This window comes from Lissotriton helveticus, chromosome 5_1, assembly GCF_964261635.1.
Source record: "Lissotriton helveticus chromosome 5_1, aLisHel1.1, whole genome shotgun sequence".
Classification (NCBI taxonomy): domain Eukaryota; kingdom Metazoa; phylum Chordata; class Amphibia; order Caudata; family Salamandridae; genus Lissotriton; species Lissotriton helveticus.
In genome coordinates this window covers 1,771,830,695-1,771,854,659 of record NC_136065.1, presented here as the reverse complement: position 1 = coordinate 1,771,854,659, position 23,965 = coordinate 1,771,830,695, and the positions used below count along the sequence as shown (strand labels likewise).

Below are 23,965 nucleotides of genomic sequence, written 5' to 3'. Positions count from 1 at the left end.
GGCCTCAGAGATACGGCTGAGTGTGAGAGATGGAAAGCAGACCCAGCGAGGTTTATGCACCTTGTCTGGTCATGCATGCCCAGTTATAGCCAACTGTTGGACAGTAATATTTCTAAAACTGGGTTACATTATAGGCATGGCGCTACCTATGGATCCACTGCCGGCTCTTCTGGAACACTCTAGACAGTTACGCAAGGAATGGCGCAGATTAGTGGATAAGGGTTTACTGATAGCGAAGCGCAGAATAGCAATGCGTTGGGCTAGGGGCCCAGCACCCACGATTGCGGATTGGTCTAAGGACATGTTATACTGCAAAACGCAATCGGAATTATACTGTGACCTACTCCCCCCCAGAATCGTCCCAAAAGCTTCTGGAGCCTTTATCAAAGTTACCCAGCTGATAGACAGCTGAATGCGCCTGGGTGACGGAAACTATTCAGAGACGCTAGACTATACTATGGACCCCCCAGTGGGGCCTAACAGGGGAAGAGTTAACTGGTAGCTGTGATAAGACTTACCACAATGTGTAAGTTTTTCCTCTCCTTTGATCTCTAGGAAGCCCTTGCTCGGAATTACGCTGTCCGCAATGTATTACGTGCTGTTTTGTAATCTGTGCTACCCAAAACTCTGTATACGTGTATTATGTAATATGCTCAGGTCACTATTCAACTGTGTTTTTTGCAGGTCACTATTGAGGCACACTGTGTCTGTGCTTGCTTTATGCTTTTGGTTTGTTTTTGCACAACAAAACCTATAAATAAAGTTTTTAAAACAGTCTTAATGAATTGGATTTATGTATTTGAAAACTTGATGATCATCACTTATCTGAGGTTAGCACCATATTAGAAAGGTACGATTTAGGTAGAAGAGTACAGAGTGTGTGGAAGATTATATCACCAATTTGAGAAAACTGGCTTCTTCCTGTAAATTGTTGAGGCTGACTAACGAGAGAATTTGGGCTCAGGATATGTTGGGTTTGTAACATCGAGAAAGTTAGAAATAAACTGTGGTCAATGGTTGAGCCTACGTTGGATGGAGTCTTGATGATAGCCAAGCAGATAAAACATTCTATTAAATGTGTTGATATCATTAAAAAAAAACCTGTACAAAAAGTTAATGTTGCTAAACAGAAAAGTAACGCGCAGAAGAAGAAAAGAAATACTTTGGGTGTGGAAACAAAGGCCATTTAGCTTATCACAATGAACGTCCTGCTCTTAAGGCTGTGTGTAGAAAGTGTGGAAATAAGGACAGTTCCAGAGTCAATGTAAAAGCAAAAGAATGAATGAGAAAGTATATTTTATGGGTGTTTTTGAATATAAAGATTGTTATCTGTCTGGTAAAGTTTGTGTCTTCAAGAGGTGATAGTATCTTTAACTGGTTACTTAAGAAAGATCTTGGAGTTATAATTGACTCCAACAGTGATTCTTTGATTAATTTGAAGGCAATCCTTCAGGTGAGGAGTTTACATAAAATATTATTGATGAATTTCTGTCTGTATTCAGGAAAGATCTTGTGTGTTTGAAGGGGTATGTAGACAGAATTAAATTGAAGAGAGGTAGACAACAAAAATGTTGTAAGGTACGCAATTTGTCACTCTCTCTGAGGTCAGACATGCAACCTCAGTAATGCAAATTGAGAGGTGGAGGGGCCATAGAAGAGGTTGAAGGAACAGAATGTTTAGCTCCGATAATTTTTGCTAGAAAGGCTAATGGAGATTTGAGGTTATGTGTCAACCTAAGACAGTTGAACAAAAATGTTGTTGTTGATAAGTGTCTGATGCTAAAAATTGCAGATATGTTATCTTTCCTGGGTGGTTTCAATATATTTTCGTCCATTGACCTCACATTGGCTTATCTCCAAGTTGAATACGATTAGGAGTCTAAAGGCTTGACAGCCCTTATCACTTCATTTGCAACCTTTAGATATAAAAGGATGCCCTTTGCGTTGGTATCGGCAGGCTCTGTTTTTTAAAGTGGAATGGAGTGTGTGTAGAGGGGTTTGGAAGGAATTGAGATTTATTGGGATCATTTGTTAATTGTTGGCTATGATGGGGAGTAACGTGATAAACAGGTGAAGGAAGTGCACAAGAGATTAAGGGAAGTCAGTGTAACCATAAAAGGAGAAAAGTGCAGATTTAGGACATTTTCTTTAGAATATTTAGGACATGTAGTATCAGCAGAGGGTATCAACATGAGGCTAGTTTAATTGACACTATTCAAAGATTATCTACGTTTTGCCAACAAGGAGAAATAATGCTGCGTTTGGGTAGGGTACAGTACTATAGTAAGTTAGTTAAAACATTTGCTAGGAGAAGTGAAAGAATGAGGGCTTTTGAAGAAAGGTGTGGAGTTTCTTTGGGATCAGGTACATGAGCAAAAATGTAATTAAATTAGGTCTGCACTTTCTTCCGCTCCTAATTTAAGGAGCTTTAATCCGTGTCATACGTCCACCTTGGTTACTGATGCGAGTCTTAAAGGTTTAGGTGAAGGAGAATCTGAAAATGCTAGTATGTTTGCTTTGCATAAGCTGAAAGGGCCTGGAATGCGATATTCTGTTATAGAGAGGGAGGTCTTGGCCATTTTGTGGACTGAGAGAAGTTGAAAGCATTCCTGTGGGGCTGTGTACTTACTGTCAAAACAGACCATAAGCCTCTTAGGAACATGTTTTCTACGAAAGGCATTAATGCTGTTTTAACATAATAACCAAGTGGGTGATAGCACTACAAGAATATAGATTTTAAGTACATTCCATGAGCTATAAATGTAATTGGTGACTTGTTGGTTGTCTAGATTAGTTCTGCATAATGATGGCAATGTGGAATAAGGGTATGAAGAGAAAGAAGAGTTGTGTGTTTTTCGAGTTGAGAGAGAGGTGATTTCTTGGGAGAGGTGGTGATTAGCATTTGAAACTGATAAGCTGATAGGTGAGGTTTTTATGTTGTTCAATCATGGATTGATGAGTAAATACAATAAAAGTATTGAGTGTGGGAAGTATTAGAATGTGAGCATTTAATAATCTGGGAAGCACAGTTTGTTGTTTAGAGGTAACAGGCTTGCTTGTTCAGCTTCTCTTAAAATAGAGTTTTTGATTGCAGATCACAAGGGGCATCCAGAAATGTCTAAGATCAAAGAGAGTGAGGATGGTATATTGTGGAATAGATTTAGGACTATAAAGGTGTATAATGGATTGTATGCAATGTGTATTGAGTGAAAAGGTTTTGAAACCTCCGACTCAATCCATGTTAGTCAGGGCGTTACCTTGTGGTCCATGGGAAGACATAGTTTTGGACATCTTGAGCCCATACATTTCAAAGTTGTGACAACATGTGTGCTGGTCTTGATAGACATGTTTTCTAGGTGGCCCAAGGTAGAAACTAAACAGGTTTTTGACGAACCTCATAGGGAGAGAAGGTATACCTAGAGTTTTGCTTACTGACAATTGTGTTCAGTTGGTTTCTAAGGAGATGGAAGACTTTCTGGTGGAATGTGGCATCAAGCACAAAAAGTGTGTGTTACATCATCTCAAGACTAATGGTATGGTGGAACGTCGAATAGGGTATTGAAAAATGGGATGGGGCCTATTGATAACCTACGGTAGGTACACGTCATCAGTACCCACTAGTATTGGGGGGCTATCGATGCACTAACACAGGTGTAGATGATCAATAGCCACTCGTACCTGTGGCTTAGCCATGCACTAACTCAGGCCCAAGTCACCAACAATGGACTTGTATAAGGGGCTTATCAATAAACTAACACAGGAGCAGACGACCAATAATCAGTCATATCAGGAGCTTATCGATAAACAACCATAGGTATAGATCTCCAATAAACATCTGTATACATGGCATCTAGATGATCAGTACCCACTCAGACACGGTACAGACCATCAATATCGTATCTGGTGTCTATCGATAAACTCACGCAGGTGCATATCGTACATAATCTCTGCTATCGGGGGTTATCGATAAACTAGCGCAAGTGCATATCACTAATAATCACTGGTATCGGGGCCTGTCGAAATAGTACTTATGGAATAGATTATCAATACTTTCTCCAACAGGGACAGAGCATCAATAGCCAATCAAACTGTCTTATATCATCAATAATCCCACAGGCTCGGTACAGGGGTTATCAATAAACAAAGACATGATCACAAATACCACCAATAATATCTCAGGCAGACGTGGTGAAACAATATTTCCCTTTCCCCTCAAATAACAGGTTCGGAGCAATCCATTCAGACATGTTAGGTCATCAACACTCACTCAGGCAGGCGTAGATAATCAAAAAGTTTTTTTGCTATACCTGGGCCTTGTAGATATAGAGAAGCAGATTGGGAAGTGGACTAGACAAGGGTATGGTCTCATAATATTATAACCAAAATATCATCTGACATAAATATTTGGGCCCTCAATATCTTTTACAAAAAGATCACACCCTTGGAGTTAATAGTAGAAACTCTACACCCAAACGGAAGGATATTTTTGTAAATCATATTTAGGGGACAATATTTCCATCAGAGGCAGTTTTTTAATAAGGATTTTCTGACATACAACCCTGACGTGTGACACCCCCTGTTCCAGCTCTAGCTTCCAGTCTGAAAACTTCTCAGTTCGTAAGCCAGTCAGCCTGAGCTCTTGCGTTAGCCTGCCTGAAAGACATTTTAACAAGGCGCATCTCTTGCGTGTTTTAGCGCGTCATCGCGATCACTTTCGCTTTTACAGCGATTGTGATCGCGATGACTTTCGTGGCCAATGCTTGTCTCCCCTTGCTTCCTCGTTCTTTTACCTGTAGTTTGAACCCCTTCTCCCATTTTTCCCTTTCCTTCAACTTTTAGTACTCAGACCCCACGCCTAGCGCGTCATCGCGATCACTTTCGCTTTCACAGCGATCGTGATCGCGATCACTTTCTTGGCCAATGCTTGTTTCCCCTTGCTTTCTCATTCTTTTCCTTGTAGTTTGCACCCATTCTCCCATTTATCCCTTCCCTTCAACTTTTAGTACTCAACCCCCACACCTCCCCCACACCTCCCCCATCCTTCCCTTTACCTTGGTAGGTTCATTCCATGGTATGCCCGCTGCCTGGCGGTACCAGCTGTACTAGGTGTAGCAGCAGTAACAGGGCTTCCAGTTGCAGGTGTCTTATTAACGCTAGGATGCTGTGCCAAAGCCCTTCTCCAATAACAAGGGGAAACAAACTACCTGGGCAAAAAGACTTTTGCAGCCCTCCGAGCCGGCCAATGAGGGCGAAGCCCCTTTCTTGCTCCCCACGGCCGGCCTTCTCTTCCGCCTTTCGCCCTCTGCCAGCAGCAGGCCTGGAGTGACCCGTTTAAAGGTTTGACCCAGAGGCTTGCGGCCTATCGATCTGATAAGCACGCCCCTCTCCCGCCTCCAGGGGCACTCTCTTGCCTCACTCCCGCGGACCTCGAAAGAACTGACCCTTGGACTGAGTCTATTGACCAGCCAAGAGAGTGCCCCTGCGGTGGTTAAATAATCGACCTTGTCCCTGACCTGCTTATGATAAAGACCCAACCGGCTGCCTCGGCTGCCTTTAAACCCATCACAGAACCATCTCTTCTTCCAGCTTCCCGCCAGAATGTTCCTTTGTGTGAGGTCAACGTCTCGAGGATAGTGCAGCGTCCTGATTGGTTAATAACCGTGTCTCGAAGTATCATTCTCTGGATGCCCTTTGCGTGCTAGTTGTGCCCTGGTATTGGCTGGAACAAGATTCCAGTCACTGTGGGGGCCACTGAGACAGCAGTGTCTTTCCACTCTAGAACTCCATCCAGCTGGTGCTTTACTGTGCCTGTGCGCTGCTACACTCTTATGTGACCACTATCTGCTCCGTAAAATATGATCTCACTTAATGTCGTACTGTCACTGCCCTCAGCAGGTCACTCTCATACCAGCACTTGTCTCCTCCATTATTTTAACCAATGCCACACGGGTGTCACTGGTGACCGCTGCTTGACTAATCCAGCGGTCGAAGTGCGTAAAAAAGGTATGACGGTAAAGTTTGTTTTATTTATTACTAGCCTACCCGTCGCGCGTTGCTGCGATCTCCGAAGAAAGGAAATTCAAGGAAACTCGTTATTCAATTTACATTGTGTCATTTTTATTGAAACGTATTCATTTTAATTTGGAAAACATTTAAGTGTCGTTTTAATTCTATTTATTTACTCGAGTGCTTGTGGATACACGATTTTTTGTTTTTCCGTCTGTTGCGTACATCAGTATTCGAAAGATTATGGGGGCCCTGGGGGGGCCGATATTTAAAAAAATGTTATGCCAGAAACCTTCGCGGGAGTGTACTCAACAACTTCCCAAAGTTTCCTGGCGATCGGATGAATTCTGTTTTAATTCTATTTATTTATTCGAGTGCTTGTGGATACACGATTTTTTGTTTTTCTGTCTTGTGTGTACATCAGTATTCGAAAGAATATGAGGGCCCTGGGGGGCCGATATTTAAAAAAAATTATGACAGAAACCTTCGCGGGAGTGTACTCAACAACTTCCCAAAGTTTCATGGCGATCGGATGAATGGTGTTTTAAGTCTATTTATTTATTTGAGTGCTTGTGGATACACGATTTGTTGTTTTTCCGTCTGGTGCGTACATCAGTATTCGAAACATTATGAGGGCCCTGGGGGGCCGATATTTAAAATAATGTTATGCCAGAAACCTTCGCGGGAGTGTACTCAACAACTTCCCAGAGTTTCCTGGCGATCGGATGAATGCTGTTTTAATTCTATTTATTTATTCGAGTGCTTGTGGATACGCGATTTTTTGTTTTTCCGTCTTGTGCGTACATCAGTATTCGAAAGATTATGAGGGCCCGGGGGGGGCGATATTTAAAAACAAAATTATGACAGAAACCTTTGCGGGAGTGTACTCAACAACTTCCCAAAGTTTCATGGCGATCGGATGAATGGTGTTTTAAGTCTATTTATTTATTCGGGTGCTTGTGGATACACGATTTGTTGTTTTTCCGTCTGGTGCGTACATCAGTATTCGAAAGATTATGAGGGCACTGGGGGGGGGCGATATTTAAAACAGATTTATGCCAGAAACCTTCGCGGGAGTGTACTCAACAACTTCCCAAAGTTTCATGGCGATCGGATGAATGGTGTAGTAATGCATAAAGGACAAACAGACAGACAGACAGACATACATTCGTTTTTATATATATAGATTGTGTCAGCCTGCCATAGGACATACATTACACTTATCAAAATATACACACTTCTGAGATTTAATAACATACATCAATCATTAAAACGTAGCATTTACATTCATACACACTGATGTATAGAAAACAGCTGAATAAAATACTAATACTTTTTAAAAATTCATTCATTGGGGCTGATCAAAGTGACAAAGACTGTGGAGCCGCAAAGCCAATTACAAATCACCATATCAGGTTAAATCGCTAATAAAGTGGTTTTCGAGATGGCCCTGTTATTATAAAAGTGCTAGTGCCTGGCCTATGACCAGCTTGTTGTAAAGACACATTATTACTGCCAGCCAGAAAGACATCAGTTGCTAGGCCGCATAGATGATTTTAGAGCAACCAAAACAGACTGGCTCACTATTAAAGTGAGTCCCAGAGTGGCCCTGGCAATATAAACAAGCATTGACATAGCCAATAGGTCTCGCTTTTGGGACCTTATAAGTATTTAGTTATGCAGCATAATATCCTTGGTGCAACAACATCAACCGTTGCATGGCTAAACACTTATAAGGTCCCCAAGGCGAGACCTATTGGCTATGCAAATGCTTGTATCTTCTGGGTTGTCTGTCCTATGTACAGTAGTTTGTAGGGACATTGAATGCAGTATTTTACATTGTTTGAGTTACAATTTGAATTTTTTTTTTAAAGTAAGTTTAGCATTCCCATATTAAAAAATCTTAGTGTTCTTAATAGAATCACATGGCAAACAATTGTTGCATTTGTAGTGTCCCTGCACTGGGGGAAGGTTAAGGTAAGGTAAGAGGGAATTGTCACTGCGTGTTGGTTTGTGCGCCCTTACTAGGTGGTCTTTAATGTTACAACCTCTTTTGAATGAACCAGTGTTTTTTAGGTTTCGTCCTGGCGTTGCAACTGCGTAGCAGTTGCTCCGCCCAGGCGAAATCTAATGTTATCTCTATATTGGGGACTTGGGACCACCCCTTCTTCCATTGGCTAGCTCCATAAATGGAGGCTAGCCATTGGAAGAGATTGGCAGTCAATCACGTTTTCCAGAGAAAACGCGATTCGGGGGCGTTTCTGGGTCTTTTTTAAGCCCCGCCCCTTGTTGCCGTGTGTCCCGGGCCGCGCTGTGATTGGCTGCAGGCCCGGGACACCCCAGTGACGTCATTTCCCGGGCCGCGCCTGTGATTGGCTGCCGGCCCGGGACACCCCCGTGACGTCAGCCAATCACAGCACGGCCCGGGACCTGACTTGTTCAGTTCTGTTTGGAGGCAGACGGTAAGGTTATTGAGAAAACGTTTGCCTCTCTCAGGAGGTTTGGCATGCATGGATCCGGACTTCATCTAGTTTACCTTCAGGTCTTATTCATTTACCCCTAAAGATTAATGCGGAAAGAAGGACATATAGGTGGCTTTTTAAATATACTGTCACATCGATCATTTCATTCCCATACCTTCTGGTAGTTCATATAAAAGATAATCCTATACAAAAAATTGCTGTCGCCATCCCTTTCGGACAATTTTTAGACACATTTTTTTTTATTCAAGTATTTATGTACCTAGTGTTTTTGGTGTTATAAATTTGAAGTCAAAGGAACCAACGTGTTTTTTTCTACATTTAAAGCAAATCGACCAATTTCAGCCTCCTCTCATCCTCCCCGCCAGAGGGTCTGATTGCCTCTTTCTTTTGCCTTCTTCATAATTTAACCATTTTATTGGCACCATTGCAAGGATCAGCTTGTTTCTCCACGACCCATGGTTTAGTTTTTTGTATCGCTTTTAATTGTCCCCTTCAAAAGCTGCACCTAGATGAAAAGGAGGAGTTGGCCATTAGATGCCTCCTAAGATGTCTTCGGTCCGGTTCACCGTGACGCCGACCAAGTTCGACGACGTTCCCGGTTTCTCGGACACCAGCCCGGAGGTGAGCTCCCGCTCGAGTTCCCGGGTGCGCTTCAGCTCGCGGGACAGTGTCCCGGAGGCCAGCCGCAGCGAGGGTTTCAGCGAGGCGTCCGGTACCACCACCGCGAACGAGCGGACAGCCAACCACCATGAGAGCGCTGCGGGTATGTATGAATTAAGAAACCCCGGGATTCCCTTCAGCAGGTTGTTTGTATGAAGCTATACATGTGGTTTTATATTTCTTCGAGGCACTGTGGTAACATCTACTGTTTGCCAGCTTCATGTCCCTGAACCTGCTGGCTCGTGAATGAGGGTAATGTTTTTAATTAACAGGGTGGCACTAATAGATTGAATGAAGCATAAGCCGTTTTTTACGTTTTACAGATTTTGCAAAAATCTTTTTCCTTATTGGAGTTCACGAGAAAAAGTTTACTTTTAGGACGGTGAATATAATTGAAAAGTCGATGATACCACCCAAAAGGGGAAGAATTTACGGTTATGCAACGTAATGGTCCTCAGCTCATTATACCAGTGTTCGGTTTTATACAGTATAGTAACCAAACCTCATGGCCTCCTGGGTAACATTCTCTTCAGACTATTAAAGGTACAAAATGAGGCGTCTTATTGTGTCGTGAGCCACTCGGGTAGACCCTTGGAACGTGTCTGTGAAGGCAACAGATTAACAATATTTACATTCCTTTGAAAATGCATATCTTGATTTCCCTAGAATGGCTTCTTCTGCGAGAGATTAAGCTATTGACATTGTAAATGACAATGCCATTTACTTATCTGTTTTCAAAACCAACACATAAATAAAAATTTTGTCATTTACAATGCCAATAGCTCTAACTTTTGCAAAGGCGAAACCGTTGCATTGTAAATGCTTGTTTATCCTTTTGGTCAGCCTATTGCTCAGGGGGCAGTACGTGGTGACACATGTGATCCTCAAGATCGAAGTATTTTTTTGGGTTGTAGTAGATATTCGCGGTGCGAGTACCAGGCATGTTTCATAGAGCGTTTGACAAGGCATCTAGGATAGCCTCTGTCCATAAGTTTTTTACAGAGAGTCTCTACTTCAATAAAGAAATCCTCTTAGGAATCTGCAGTTCCTACAAATTCTGAGGAATTGTCTGGAGGGTAGTCCTTCTCTGAGTGCTCTTGGGTGAGAGCTGTTATACTGGAGCAGAGTGTTACGCTCTGTCGGTTTTCTAAACAATGTTGTATATAGTTCGCTGTCCAGACTTTTGACAGTCACAATGAGCTTAAATTACTATCTGTGTGTAAGGTGGTATCGTAATATGTAATGTAATTAATACCTTTTGACTCAGTTGCTGCAACTTATGAATGCATGAAGTTGTGTTAGACTGTCACCAACCAGGTTAATTCACTTCTGTGGCGTTCTGAATAACTCTTTTTACGCTAAACGAGGCTTGTCTTTACCTTTTACAGCGGGAGTACAATAGTATCAATTACTATAATGTGTATATCTTGTAGCCAGGGACATTGTATTAATTATAATTACTGTCTTTTATAGATTCCTCTTGCTCACATTACGTTCTGTCCTGATGATGATCTCTACTCAGTGAGATCGAAACACCGTCGACCCCCTACAACAAGAGATTCCCTATATTGTTAAAAGTTGTTTTTTGGGTCTCTCTACTTTTTGTTGTCAATGCGATGTTTCATTTTTTAATCACCTTCACCCACCACATTACGCTTGCTGTCACTTTTTGTTGTGAGCACCTAAACTATAAACCATTTTATTGTGGGTTCTGTGGAGGGTTTTTGCATGTGCAGGAAGTATGGTGCCTTAACTGGTAGCGGTATGTGTTAGAGTGATAAGGAACGGTGATGGAACGGTGCAACAAGGTCAGAGGAGACCCGGAAACCTCTGCAGAGAGTGGCAAGGGCCCACTCAGTAATTATAACAAATATCCTGTGCACACGTTATGCGAGGTGTATACAAATGTCATACTTATTGGAAGAATAAATATTAGTTCAATGAAACAAGGTGGACACCGTGCAAAGTTTCTTTTTCAAAAGTTTGTATTGGACCTTCCTTTTTGGAAGGGTGACATCAAAAGCACATAACCAACCGACACGTGTTTCGTCATGCGGGCAAGGCGCCCGTGACTCTTCGAAGCTGGGGGTGAAATGAAAGACATGGTACAGTATAGAGAATGTAAAACATAGCATATTGTCTGCCAAGTAGTGAATAGCGCAGAAAATCACCTCTCGTGAGTGGAAACCCTATGGATGTGAAGACTCAAAACCATAAAATGGTATACGGTTACATCACACAAGGGATAGGTAGCAACCATGGTGGAGAATGGAAAAAAACAAGGTACTTCGAATATGGGTAAAGAGACATGAAGGTTAAAACTGAACAGTAATGAAATCCAGAACAAGGAAATTGGTTCAGAGCCTTTTGTATAATACCTAAAATTGGAACTCGAAAAGTAGTGCAGTGACGCGTGAGTGGGTGAAACATTCAAAAAGTGACATGGAACACAAGCAGCGGAAAACTGGGTGGACCAGTATCAACGTCTGATATAAATGACAATCATTCTGTACTTAAATGCAAATTACATGGACATTATCTGCACCCCAAAAGAAAAATCGTAAAAGAAAAGGACACATTCAATCGAAATACCACTAGTCTATCCTTGGAGTTGGGACATTAGTCTAAGAAGTACCGTAGGGAAGACTCCAAATTAAAAGAGGTGAAACCATCGGTCAGTCAGAACATCATTACTGGTAAGCAGTAAACTTAGACGCTTATGTCACCCTTCCAAAAAGGAAGGTCCAATACAAACTTTTGAAAAAGAAACTTTGAATGGTGTCCACCTTGTTTCATTGAACAAATATTCATTCTTCCAATAAGTATGGCATTTGTATACACCTCGCATAACGTGTGCACAGGATCTTTGTTATAAACCATTTTATGTTGCAAAAGAATATTTAATAAATATTGTGTTACTGAACTCCCTTGTGTCCCTGCAAAGAAGTTCTCTTTTTGCTCCCTCTGGTATTTATTACCTTATATGCATGTTTGATTATACGCATATTGATTAATACAATTCTGTTGTAATTGTTCATGCCTATTTGGAACATATTGGCCACTTAGCCACCATTGTTTTTCCCAAACATTCTCCCCATGGGAACATTGTAGGAGTTTCTTCTCCCAGTTAATGCAAATGTGCAGCCATATAATATAGCTCCACATATGAGGGACTTCAAGCTCCCGCCCCCAGTCCCAGGTCCATTTAAGGGTAGAGAGTTCATCACCTTTCTGCCTATTAGCCCACAGCAGCTCCACCACTACACTGTCTATGGTTTTGAAATAATGCAGAGAAATCGTGTAGAGGGTACCTTTGAGGACATATGAGCATCTCGGGAGCATAGCAATCTCGCCCATTAAGGAGAGAGGGAGCTCCTTCCAGAAATGTATTGAGGACCTTTGTCCAGTAATCACCTTCCCAAGATTGAGGTTCAAGAAAGCTTATACCGTATGTGTCAGTCTAATTCCCAGATATTGCATTCCGTCCGACTCCCAAGGGAGTTCCAGCCATGGAAGTACCCCTCCAAGCCCCCCAACCCCACCCGCCCGTGGCCAATCTGCAGGTTCCTTAGCCGGAACAGTCTGGACTTTGTTGGATTAATGCAGAGGCCCGACATCTTTCCAAACTCCTTCATCACATTTAGGAGTATGGGGATTGAGTATTCCTGTTGCCTCAGATATATCAGGGAATCGTCGGAGTAGAGGTAAACAGCATGGGTATTCTCTCCCAACGTGATCCTCCAGGGGTGTAGGGTCCTGCGCAACCTCTCTGCCACCGGCTCCATTGTGAGTGCAAAGAGGAGGTGTAACAATGGGCACCCCTGCCTTTTCCCTTTGTTTTGTGAGAAGAATGTGAACATCTCCCTACCGGAACTGACTCTGGTGCGCGGACAGTATACAGTAGTTGGACCCATTGTATATATTTAAGGCCCTTGCTTATCTACCATGGCACCTGCCACAGGTAATTTCAGTCTAATGAGTTGAACACCTGCTCGATATCTAGATGGCCGTGGCGTAGGCATCTTGGCAAAACTGTGGATTGTCTTAAATTATGGAGGGTACTCCGCTGAGGAATAAACCCTGACTGGTGCATTAGGCTTGGAAGATTAAGGAGCAGGCGTGCCACTGATACATTACATTACTATGGAGTTTGACGTCTGCGTTCAACAGCAGTATTGGTTGGTATGAAGAGGCCTCCAAGGGGTGCTTGTCTGGTTTTTGTCTCATTTAGGTCTTGCACATTAATTACAGGAGGGATCCCCTTTTGGTGCGCCTCCTGGTAGACCTCTTACAATCTATCAATCATTTGTTCTGCATAACAGTGGTAGTATTCAGCAGTTTTCATGTTCCTAATTGCCACAAGGATCTCTTCCCGGGTGATGGATCTATCTTCATGATCCCAATCAAGAGGATCTAACATTAGGAGCGGTATTTCCGTCAAGTATCCATTTAGGCAAGTCTCCAACTCCCCTCTTCTCGCAGCTTATGTTGAGCTCAGATGGCGCTCAAAGACCTGTTTAATGGCCTTCTGTGTGCAAATCAGGAACCCCTGAGCAGTACAGATAGACAGTGTCAGAACCTGTTGGGACTCCTGTCTGGTCAGCCTGACAAGCATCGCTGCGGTTTTGTTGCCTTCTACATGCAACCATTGGCGATATGTTGTATAAATATTTTTCTCAAGTTGACTCCAGTCATCAAGCACCAACCTATGACGGTCCCGCCAGTCTTCCAATCTTCTGGGTTTGTGTACAATTCTTTCTCTAAGGCTGAAAGGTGAGTGTCCCTGTTCAGTTGTTTCCTTACCCAGTATGTCAGTTTTAAGCACACCCCTCGGAGTACCACCATCATTGCTTCCCAGTCAAGTGCTCTGGAACTTCCGGTGCCCCAGTTTTCGTCAAAATAGTGCAAGAGTGACTCTTGGATTGTAGCTTCAAACGAAGGGTCCGACAATGCTTCGGTTATCAATCTCCACAGAGGGATTGCCGTGCGCCCTTGTTCCTCCACAAAGCTCATTAAACGTAAAAAAAAAAACGTTGTACTTATATATCGCGCAACTACCCAGAGGTTTCTCTGCGCTGTACTCATACCGCTGTAGGAACCCTTCCTCATTTTTCCCTGTGAAGTGTCCACTCCTGGGCACCCCCATGGTGAAAAGAGGCATCCCATCGCTGTTGGGGCCGTTGTGGAGACTAAGCAAGCTATTGCCCAGAGTTGCAGCGTGGGACCCATGATTAGAATAGGCACTGAGGCGAGAATATCAGGTCCGAGGAATTTTGAGCCCGAGACCCGCCGAGGCGGGAATCGAACACTGATCCTGGCCAGAGTTCTGCATCAAGGTCTGCCGCTCTAACCATTGAGCCACACTTCTCCACTTAACCAGGAAGTGGTCTGATATATGCCGCTTAGGTAAGAAATCTCCTGAGCCACCTGTGCCAGGCTTTTGGAGACCAGACAGTTACCCGCAACGAGCGTATAGAAGGAATACGTTTTCCCCAACGAGTGCCTCTCCTGCCACACATCTAGGAGGTGGAGGCCGTGGATTGTGTTGCGTAAGGTTCTAGTCATGTTGGGTCTAGTATGTTATCTGTGCAATGTGACTGGGTAGTTTATAAGGAAATACTCCAACATAAATATGCCTCCCGCGCGCCACCGCCATTAGTACATCCAAGCATTAAAGCTCATTCCTTTCGGGGGACATTGAGCCTTAGTATGGTCAGTGGCCATTTACGCAACTGGTTTGGAACTAAGAAAGTGCCACAAAATTCACTGGAAAAAACTTAAATGTTTAGTTAATGCTGAAGGGAGTTGCAAAGTGCTGCAAGACCCCTAAGACATAGATCTTAACTTTCACTCCTGCCATCATGTGAAAAAGGCTGCAAGCACAGCGTATTAAGAAACCTTGGATGAATCCGTCATTAGGCCGGCACTGTGAGGAAAGAATTCAATATTACGAGATAAACAGGTTTTGTGGTATGGCGAAGATATTTCTTTCAACTTTTCTACTTTATTAATTACTCCTGTAAAGCTGTGAGATTGTGCTTTTTGTATGGTATGCTGATGGATCATGTTTTGGAGGCATAGAGGTTTCACGGATCACAGTGCTTGTTATCAACACAGAAGGAGAGTGCACCTTCTATCCTCCTCCTTGTGCAAGGCGGGAGGTGTGGCATTAAAATTACATGGATTCCCCCACACCCTTATAAAAGGCAGGGGCGGAGCAAACACATCCACGGCCGTTAGGTGCGACGTGGGAGAGTGGAGAATGGAATCCTCTGTCCATGGGCAAGGTGGTGGAGTATATGATGGATGATGCACAGCCAGAAGAACTGCCTGGCAAACTTGCTCTTTGAACATGCTGTGGTGTGTTTTGAATCTCCTTTGTCCCAGCCAGAATAGGGGTGAGGGCTGCATATGTGAGCAGGCCTAAGAAAGACCCACCTACTTATGCATACTGCTGTATCACATCTCTAGCTGTGCTGCCTCTTTTTACAAATGTCTCTTTTTGTACTCACGAAAACAGCATTTCCCATAAAAATGTGGCTGCATTTTTCAATTATCAGAGGATACCAGCCAATTAAATTTTGCCCTGTTTACAAACACCTGAAAAAACTCGAGCCAGTCACAACATTTCTCTTTGGTTTTATAATTTTTCCGGATAGTTATAAACAGCACACATTTAGATACCTAGCCCGTGCTCAATGCTAAAAACAAACTGAACATTGAGGCAAGCACAACCTGCTTGCCAAATGTGGTGTATCTTTATTATTATTTTTTTATAGCTAAATGTACCTAGTGAATTTGTATGTCAAATAGAAAAGCCTCTTGTTTTCTCTCTCCCCTTAAAAAACCACACCCTTTAATCAACGTGCAGGAAATGTGTCAAAGTAAAAGCTTCAATTCGGTACTGTCTTTTTCAAACTGTGGTACAAATTGGACAGTGGAGGTGGTGAAGGACAATGTTATTAACAATGTGTTTTCCTATGGAGTGTTTTGTCAACCGTATCTGCGAAAGCATGACGCCACCTCTACTGTGTGCGTGTGTGTCGATTGCACCAAATGAAATGCTGTAGTTATGCCAAAAGATACCAAATTTTCAATTTCTGGCTACCATACAAGACAAGGACAATGTGTTTTTTAGCCTCACAATTGCAAAAAAGTAAGTAAGCGTTTAGCCCTGTACTGTTTATGTATTTGTAATGCAGGGTTTAAACTGATAATCTCTTTTTGAGAGCCTCAATATGTGACTCAAGGCTGCAGTGTGTTGGCCATCTGGTGCACACAATGGACATTAGAGAGAACCTGTGTGTTAAAATAACAGGTCCCTTTGCTTGCTTTTTCTTTAGATGTAACTGCACCAATGGTCGATGAAAGAATGAGTGACTTTGGTACTGCGACTCAGAGACATATGGAGATTCCGGAAGGAACCATAGGTGAGAATAGGGTGGATAAATATGTCTCCGTGACTAGTGCAAAGTGGTATACAAATGTCCAAAGTTTTGAGTCTAGGTAGACTGTGTTCATACCAATAATCAGGAAAACATGATGATAGAACACTGAACAATTGTATCCTATTACAGGTGCTAGGATGTCTAAGCTTGTAATAAAATAAATGAGCTGTCCTATTCCCTATCAACCATGGGAGCGTTCATTTATTTTACGTTTGCTGTCATGATAACATTATATTTGATTTACAGTTTTTTGTTCATATAGTCAGGATGTGTGATGAAGTTTTCTTAAAGATTCGACATAATACTGAGCCTTTTTCAACTGTATACCGAACAACATTTTGCGGTATATGACCTTTAGGTTCACCACTTTTTAACAATCATTTGTTCTTCTGTCACAATTTCAAAACAGTCCTCTTTAGGTAGTATGCGATAACATAGCTTTCCAAAATATCTTTTGTGAAAATTACTTTTCAATTATAACTTTTACAATAACATCGTTTTTCCATAACATCTTAGACCAAATTAATTATTGCGTTATATGGCCCAAAAATCACATTTTGCTTAAAATATTTATTTCCATTATTTGTAATTTGTAAACTGTTTTAGAAGTAAGATTTATAAACTTTCACTGAAGAACAGTTTGCATTTTATAAATAATTTAAAACATATTGTAATTATTTGGAAGTTTAATGGACATATGGGGATAAATAGCTTAAATAAAAGGGGTAAGAATACACTTAAATAAGAACAGAGGAGCGAGAGTTATAAGAAAACGGTTAATATAAAACATAATGAAAAGAAGTCTGGTGGTCCTAGGAGCATGATTTCCTTAAATGATATAAAAATTAAATCATGTACATACTTGAAGTAGGATTTGGGTGACCTCCCCCATGAAAATAATCTAAAAACACCACACAGACACACACACACGCACGCACACACACACACACACACACACACACCAAGCTTGTGCAGAAATGTGCAGCACTCTGATTGGCTGCCAACACTTCAACCAGGTAGTGTTGGCAGCCATCTTAGAACGCGAATTCAGCCGAGTCAGGAAACAAATTGAAAAGGGGGCAAGGTACGAATACCCTCACTCCCTAGCATTGGTCTTGGTGTCCCCCTGGGGACGCTCCAGGGCAAAAAAGCATCTTTTTGCAGCGAACATTTTCAGCAAAAAGTTAAATAAAAAACAAGCTACGGTCTCGCCACTCATGATTCATAGCCCTTGGCCACACTCAACAATGGTAGTAAAAAAATAACCACACACTGAACACACACACAGTTGTATGGACATTGTAGTTAGGAAAAATAATTTAATAAACCTTAGAAATTCACACAAAAAACAAAGGTTACAGAGACTTTATAGTTAGGCTCAGATTTTACACACACTAAACCATAGAAATTCAGCAGGTATAGTTATCTCAAGTAACTATAACTTGTTCCCTAAGGTAACTATCGCTCGCGCCCCCTCCATGCACAGCTTTCTCATATCATTTTACTACAAATTTTATAGTGATGTTATCAATGATGTCATAGAAGATGTCATAAGTGATGCAATATGTGGGGTATTTAGCAGTGCATTGCAGGGATGCAAGTTATAGTTACCTTAGGACACTAGTTATACTAAAAGAAAAACAATATTATTGTAAAAGATTGTTTTCGAAAGAGATTTTTACAAAAGCTCTCTTGGAAAATGATCTTACTATGGAACCCTTTTTTGACTGTTCAGCTTAACTCTGATAATGCAGTGTGTTCAACAAAGGCACCCTTTTTAGGTCTGTGCTAGCCAAGACTTTAAGATTGAATATGTATGTATATATATTGTTAGTAAATTGCTTTTCTCGCCACACAGCTCCGCCTGGTAGCTGTGGCCCCCTGGCCCTTCCAGGTCCTTAGTTCGAAGCCCGTATCCCTGGTGGTCCAGTGGGGAGCATCACTGCTCTGTTAATGCTCCCTGCCCTCAGTTTTTTCTGCTTCTACCTTTTTGCTCCTCTGCTCTTTTTTACCTTTCTTTTTTCTATTTATTACGTTTTCTTCTTTTTACTGCTTTTCTCACTTTCTCCTATTTCTCCTCTTTTTGCGCCTTTCCCCTTCCTTGTCCTTGCATTTGCTCGTCCCCTGCGGCCCTGCCCCCCTCCAGCCCTGTTTTCCCGCTTCCTGGCACCCAGCTGTCCAGCCCTCACGAAACACTCCCCAAAGGCAACCCGGTCTTCACCCCTCCGTGCCTGGACTGTGCCGAGCGCCAAGTATCCACCGTTATGACTCCAGCACCCTCCATGTCCTCAACACCAGACATTCCACTGCCTACCACCTTGTGTCCCCGAAGAACACAGAAGGCCAGTTCACCTGCCGCTACTGCAAGTGCACTTTCGCCTGCCTCCACAAGACCCTCAAGAACCGGTCCCGACCTCCTAAGATGCATCCTACTCAACACGCGCACCCTCAAAAGGCAGGCTGTAGAGATCTCGGACCTGCTTGACTCCATCTTGCCCGACGTCGTCTTTTTCATGGAGTACTGGATGAAGCCCCACCTCAACCCTGGACATCACAACCGCCATATCCAACAACTACAAAATCATCCACAAGCACAGCGTAAACCAACTGGTAGGAGGCATCACCATCGTACACAAAAACACCCTCCGCCTCACAACCAGCTCAGACGACCACTCTCCCGACATGGAGCACCTCCACTTCCAGATCCAGACCAACTCAAACACCACACTCCGTGACACCCTCATCTACAGACCTCTCAGACCCCGCACCCCTTCAGGGAAGCCATAGCTGACTTCCTCGTTCATTTCGCTCTTGCCTCAACAGACTACATCCTCATTGGCGACCTCAGTTTGCACATAGACAACCTCGACGACCACAACACCTCATCCCTACTGGAGAACCTCGCCACAATTGGACTCAAACAACTGGTCACAACTCCAACCCACTCAGCAGGATACACACTCAACCCCATCTTCTTCATAAGCAACAACATCTCTGTCAGCCACACCTCATAGCAACACTGTACCGACCACCACTGCGTCCACTTCTCCTTCACCAAACCCACCGTACACCACCAGGCCCACCGCGATCTTCGCAGAAGCTGGAACAAGGTCACCGCAAACCAGCTCACAACCTCCCTCAGCAAAACCCCACCACTGACATCCACGAACACCAACGCCTCAGGACTGAACCTCCACCAATGGATCTCCAAGGGCACCAAGCTCTGGCTTCCCTCAGGGAAGCCTCAAGCAAGCAGCCCTCCAAGTACGTCAGCTAGTTCTCCCCTGTCATCCAAGAGTCCAGGCGCACCTGCAGACGCCTCGAGAAAAGATGGAGGAGCTCAAGATCATGGCAGATCACGCAGCCTTCAAAACTGCCATAACCACACACTACCACCTCATCAGAACAACAAAGAAAGCAGCCATCCAGGATCACATCAACGCCAACGCACGCAACAGCAAAGAACTCTTCACCGTGGTTAAAGAATTCATCAAACTCAGCACAGAGACAGCAGAGATTCCCACCCTCTCAAGACCTCAACGACAACCTCACCACCTTCTTCCATCACTAGATCAAGGAGATCTATGACAACTTTGCAACCCAAGACCCACCCACCACACCCACAACCACAGCACCCAATAGCTCCAGATCTGAGCAGACCTTGTCCAACTGGACCACCCTCACCTCTTACAACACCCTCAGGATCATGAAGAGCATCTACTCAGAAGCCCCCTCGGAACCCTGCTCTCACCACATCTCCAATAGAGCCTGCATTACAATCGCACCCAAATTCTGCCACGCCATTAACTGCTCCTGCGAGTCCTGCACCTTCCCAGAAGCCTGGAATCTTGCATATAACAACACCCTGCTAAAGAAACCATCTGTTGACCCGACGGACCTCAAGAACTACAGACCCATGTCTCTGCTCCCCTTTCCAGCCAGAGTCATCGAGAAAGATCAACTTTCAACTCTCCAAGTTCATTGAAACAAACCTCAGCCTGACCTCTCCCAATTGAGCTTCAGAAGCAACCACAGCACTGAAACCGCTCTCCTCGCTGCTACAGGCGACAGCTGTACTCTCCTCAGCTGAGGCTAACCGGTTGGCTTCATCCTCTTGGGCCTCTTAGATGCCTTCAACACCGTCTCCCACCACACCCTCTGCTCAAGACTCCTCGACACCAGCATCTGCAACAAAACCCCAGAATTGATCCGCACCTTCCTCACAGAGAGTCAGACTTCCACCTTTCAACTCAGAACCGACAGAGATCAGCTGCGTAGTGCCTCAGTGATCTTCCCTAAGCCCCATCCCTACATGGCCCAGCTGGCAGTCATCATCAGAAGCCACTGACTCAACATCTTCTCACAGGTTGATGACACCCAGCTGATTCTTTCCTTCACAGACAAACCTACAGCCACGAAGAGCAACTTCCACAACGAGATGACTGCAGTTGCCACCTGGATGAAGGACAGCTGCCTCAAGCTTAACTCAGACAAGACCAGAGTCCTCATCCTGGGTTCCACCCTATCCGCCTGGGATGACTACTGGTGGCCTGCCGTGCTCGGAACCCCCCTACACCCAAGGACCAAGCACAAGAACTTGCCATCACCTTGGACTCCTCCCTCTCAATGAACCACCAAATTAAATCAGTTCCATCCTCCTGCTTCCACACGCTCCGCCTGCTTCGTAAGGTCTTCCAGTGGATCCTCACCGGTCCAGAAAATCGGCCACCTTTGCACTCGTCAGTAGCAGACCCGACTGCGGCAACGCAGTCCATGCTGGTACCACCCAGAAACTCCAAAAGAAACTGCAGAACCAACAGAACGCCTCCTCCAGACTCATCTTGAACATCCCACGTCACAGCCCGATCACCCGTCACCTGAGAAACCTTCACTGGCTACCTATCAACAAAAGAATTATCTACAAGCTCCTCACACATGCCTACACAGCCCTCCACAATGCCGGACCTGCATACCTCAACCATCGCCTCTCCTTCTACACTCCCAACAGACATCTCCGCTCAACTAGCCCTGACCACATTCCCACAGATCCGCTAGACCACGGCTGGAGGAGAATATTTCTCCTGCCTCACTGCAAAGACCTGGTACTTCCTGCCTTTGCACTTCAGGCAATCATCATCGCTTCTGGGACCTCAAGACCTGGCTCTTCCACTGAACCGCAGATTCTCCCCCTCGTGTCCCCATCTCAGCGCCTTGAGACCCTCATGTGTGAGTAGTTGCACTTTGTCAGAACCCTGTTTGATTGATATATTATACACACTTATAGAGGCTTTTAGCCAGCTCTCTTCACCCCTTAGTTTGTTATTGCATTAGTCACATTTCGTACATCCACTTAGATCAAACTACATGGGGCAGTAGGTCACTAACTTCAGCCATCGACTAACTTAACTTTGCCCACTCACAAGAAACGCATCCTCATACAGAGTTCTTCACAGGGTTTATTATGGCAATTTGCGCTCTTTGAGACCAAATTATATTTTTGCTATTGTATTTTTTGAATGATGAGGGTCCAACAGCTTCCCCAGCAAATAGGGTTTTGGAAAAACTATGACAAAACAAGCATTGACAAACCCAAAAGGGTGGCAGCCAGTGCCAGATCCGTGGGTGTTTTGTCGATGCTTGTTAATGATTATCATTTTAATTATTATTAGTAGTAGTGAGGAAAGCACTTACATACTAAGGGTGGGTGGAACTCGTGGAATTTGACTACGCAGAATTCTGTGGAGTTACAAAAGAACTGTGCGAGATTCTGCGGAGTTCTGCTAACTGGCAGAAATAGGCACGTTGTGATGTTATTTAGCACCGGGATCACATTCCATGTTGAAAAATCAGCACAAATGTGGGGTACCAGAGGGTGCAGCTACTCAATCAGAGTACTTGTAAAGCACGCTACTTACCTGTGAGGGTCTCAAGGCGCTGAGGGGAGGGGGTGCCGCTACTGCTCGAAGAGCCAGGTCTTGAGGAGTCTTCTGAAGGCGAGTAGGTCTTGGGTCTGCCGAAGGTGGGTAGGGAGGGTGTTCCAGGTCTTGGCGGCGAGGTAGGAGAAGGATCTGCCGCCGGCGGTTGTTCGTTGGATGCGGGTGACAGCGGCGAGGGCGGGGCTGGCAGAGCGGAGCTGGCAGGTGGGGGTGTAGAAGCTGAGTCTGCTGTTCAGGTAGGCTGGTCCGGCGTTGTGGAGTGCTTTGTGTGCGTGGGTGAAGAGCTTGAAGGTGATCCTCTTGTCGACGGGGAGCCAGTGTAGGTCTCTCAGGTGGGGGGTGATGTGGCTGCGGCAGGGGACGTTGACGATCAGTCGGGTGGAGGCGTTTTGGATGCATTGTAGTCGTCGTAGGTGTTTGGCTGGGATTCCTGCGTAGAGTGCGTTGCCATTGAGTTGATTTTACTGCCACTCTAGTAGATTTTCTACTCGAGTGGCAGCCCTCTGACTGCGAATGGTCTCGACCACCTGTGTGAAAGAATTTCACCAGATGTCTTCCTAGCGACCAAAAATCACTCTAGGGGATCCCAAATTTCACTAGCCAACTTATGTTTCGATTGGCCGAATTTTGAATGGAACACTGCGGTACAAGAGTACCGTGCAGTCGCCATAATTCGCTTGTTCTGTCATCGGAAAATAATATTTTGCCGTTCCTATAGAACAGTTTTTTGTACTTCATTATGTGAATTGTAACCGCAAGCATGAGCGATTTACAGCATTAAATGTAATACCCTGCTTATCTACAGGCAAACAAGTGTCTCCTATTAACAACAGTGTATATTTGTGCTTCTCCTTCATTCCGATTTGATTTTATTTTTTTACTCAAAGTCTGTTTAATATTTTCAGTAAGCAAGACACAGACAACAAACAGTCTGCAGTACAATACTCTTTTGATGCCTCTCTGCTACAACAAGTCTCTAATGTGGTGCCTCTTAGCAAACTGGATTGGTCATAGTGGCCAGTTCAATACGGATAAAGAAGGAAGAGAAGGAGATTAGCCAAAGCCACAGTACAGAGTATTCCTCTCCGCCACACGTTAGGCAAGCATTATAAAGACTGCAGTTCATATCACTGAGTAACCTGTGATGAAAGTCAACATTGTACAGCTTCTTAGGACTCACAGGAGCATGTAGTCTTTTCTGGGTTAACCTATGCGGTGGTCTGATAGACAGGTAGGCACCTGTCATGCTGCCAAAGACTCAGATGGGTATTAACCCTTAGGAACATAGTTGCCCAAGTATAGCACCTTGCCGCCGTTTGTGTCCATGGGTGCAGGGAGGGGTGTGTTTTGCAAGTTCATATGTTTATGTACAACAAATTACAACAACATCAAAAGAAAAACACAGGTCATGGTCAGCAGCCAAGAGAACGTG

General features: G+C 44.0%; 1 protein-coding gene across 3 annotated transcripts in view; it reads left to right on the top strand.

The window, feature by feature from the left end:
* Nucleotides 1-23,965, top strand: part of MAPT (microtubule associated protein tau) — a 1,132,093-nt gene that overhangs the window by 338,541 nt on the left and 769,587 nt on the right. For all 3 annotated transcript variants that reach the window (XM_078645042.1, XM_078645040.1, XM_078645041.1), the window contains exon 4: nt 16,493-16,579. In XM_078645042.1, coding sequence (XP_078501168.1) covers nt 16,493-16,579 — 87 coding nt within the window. The remainder of the gene's footprint in view (nt 1-16,492; nt 16,580-23,965) is intronic.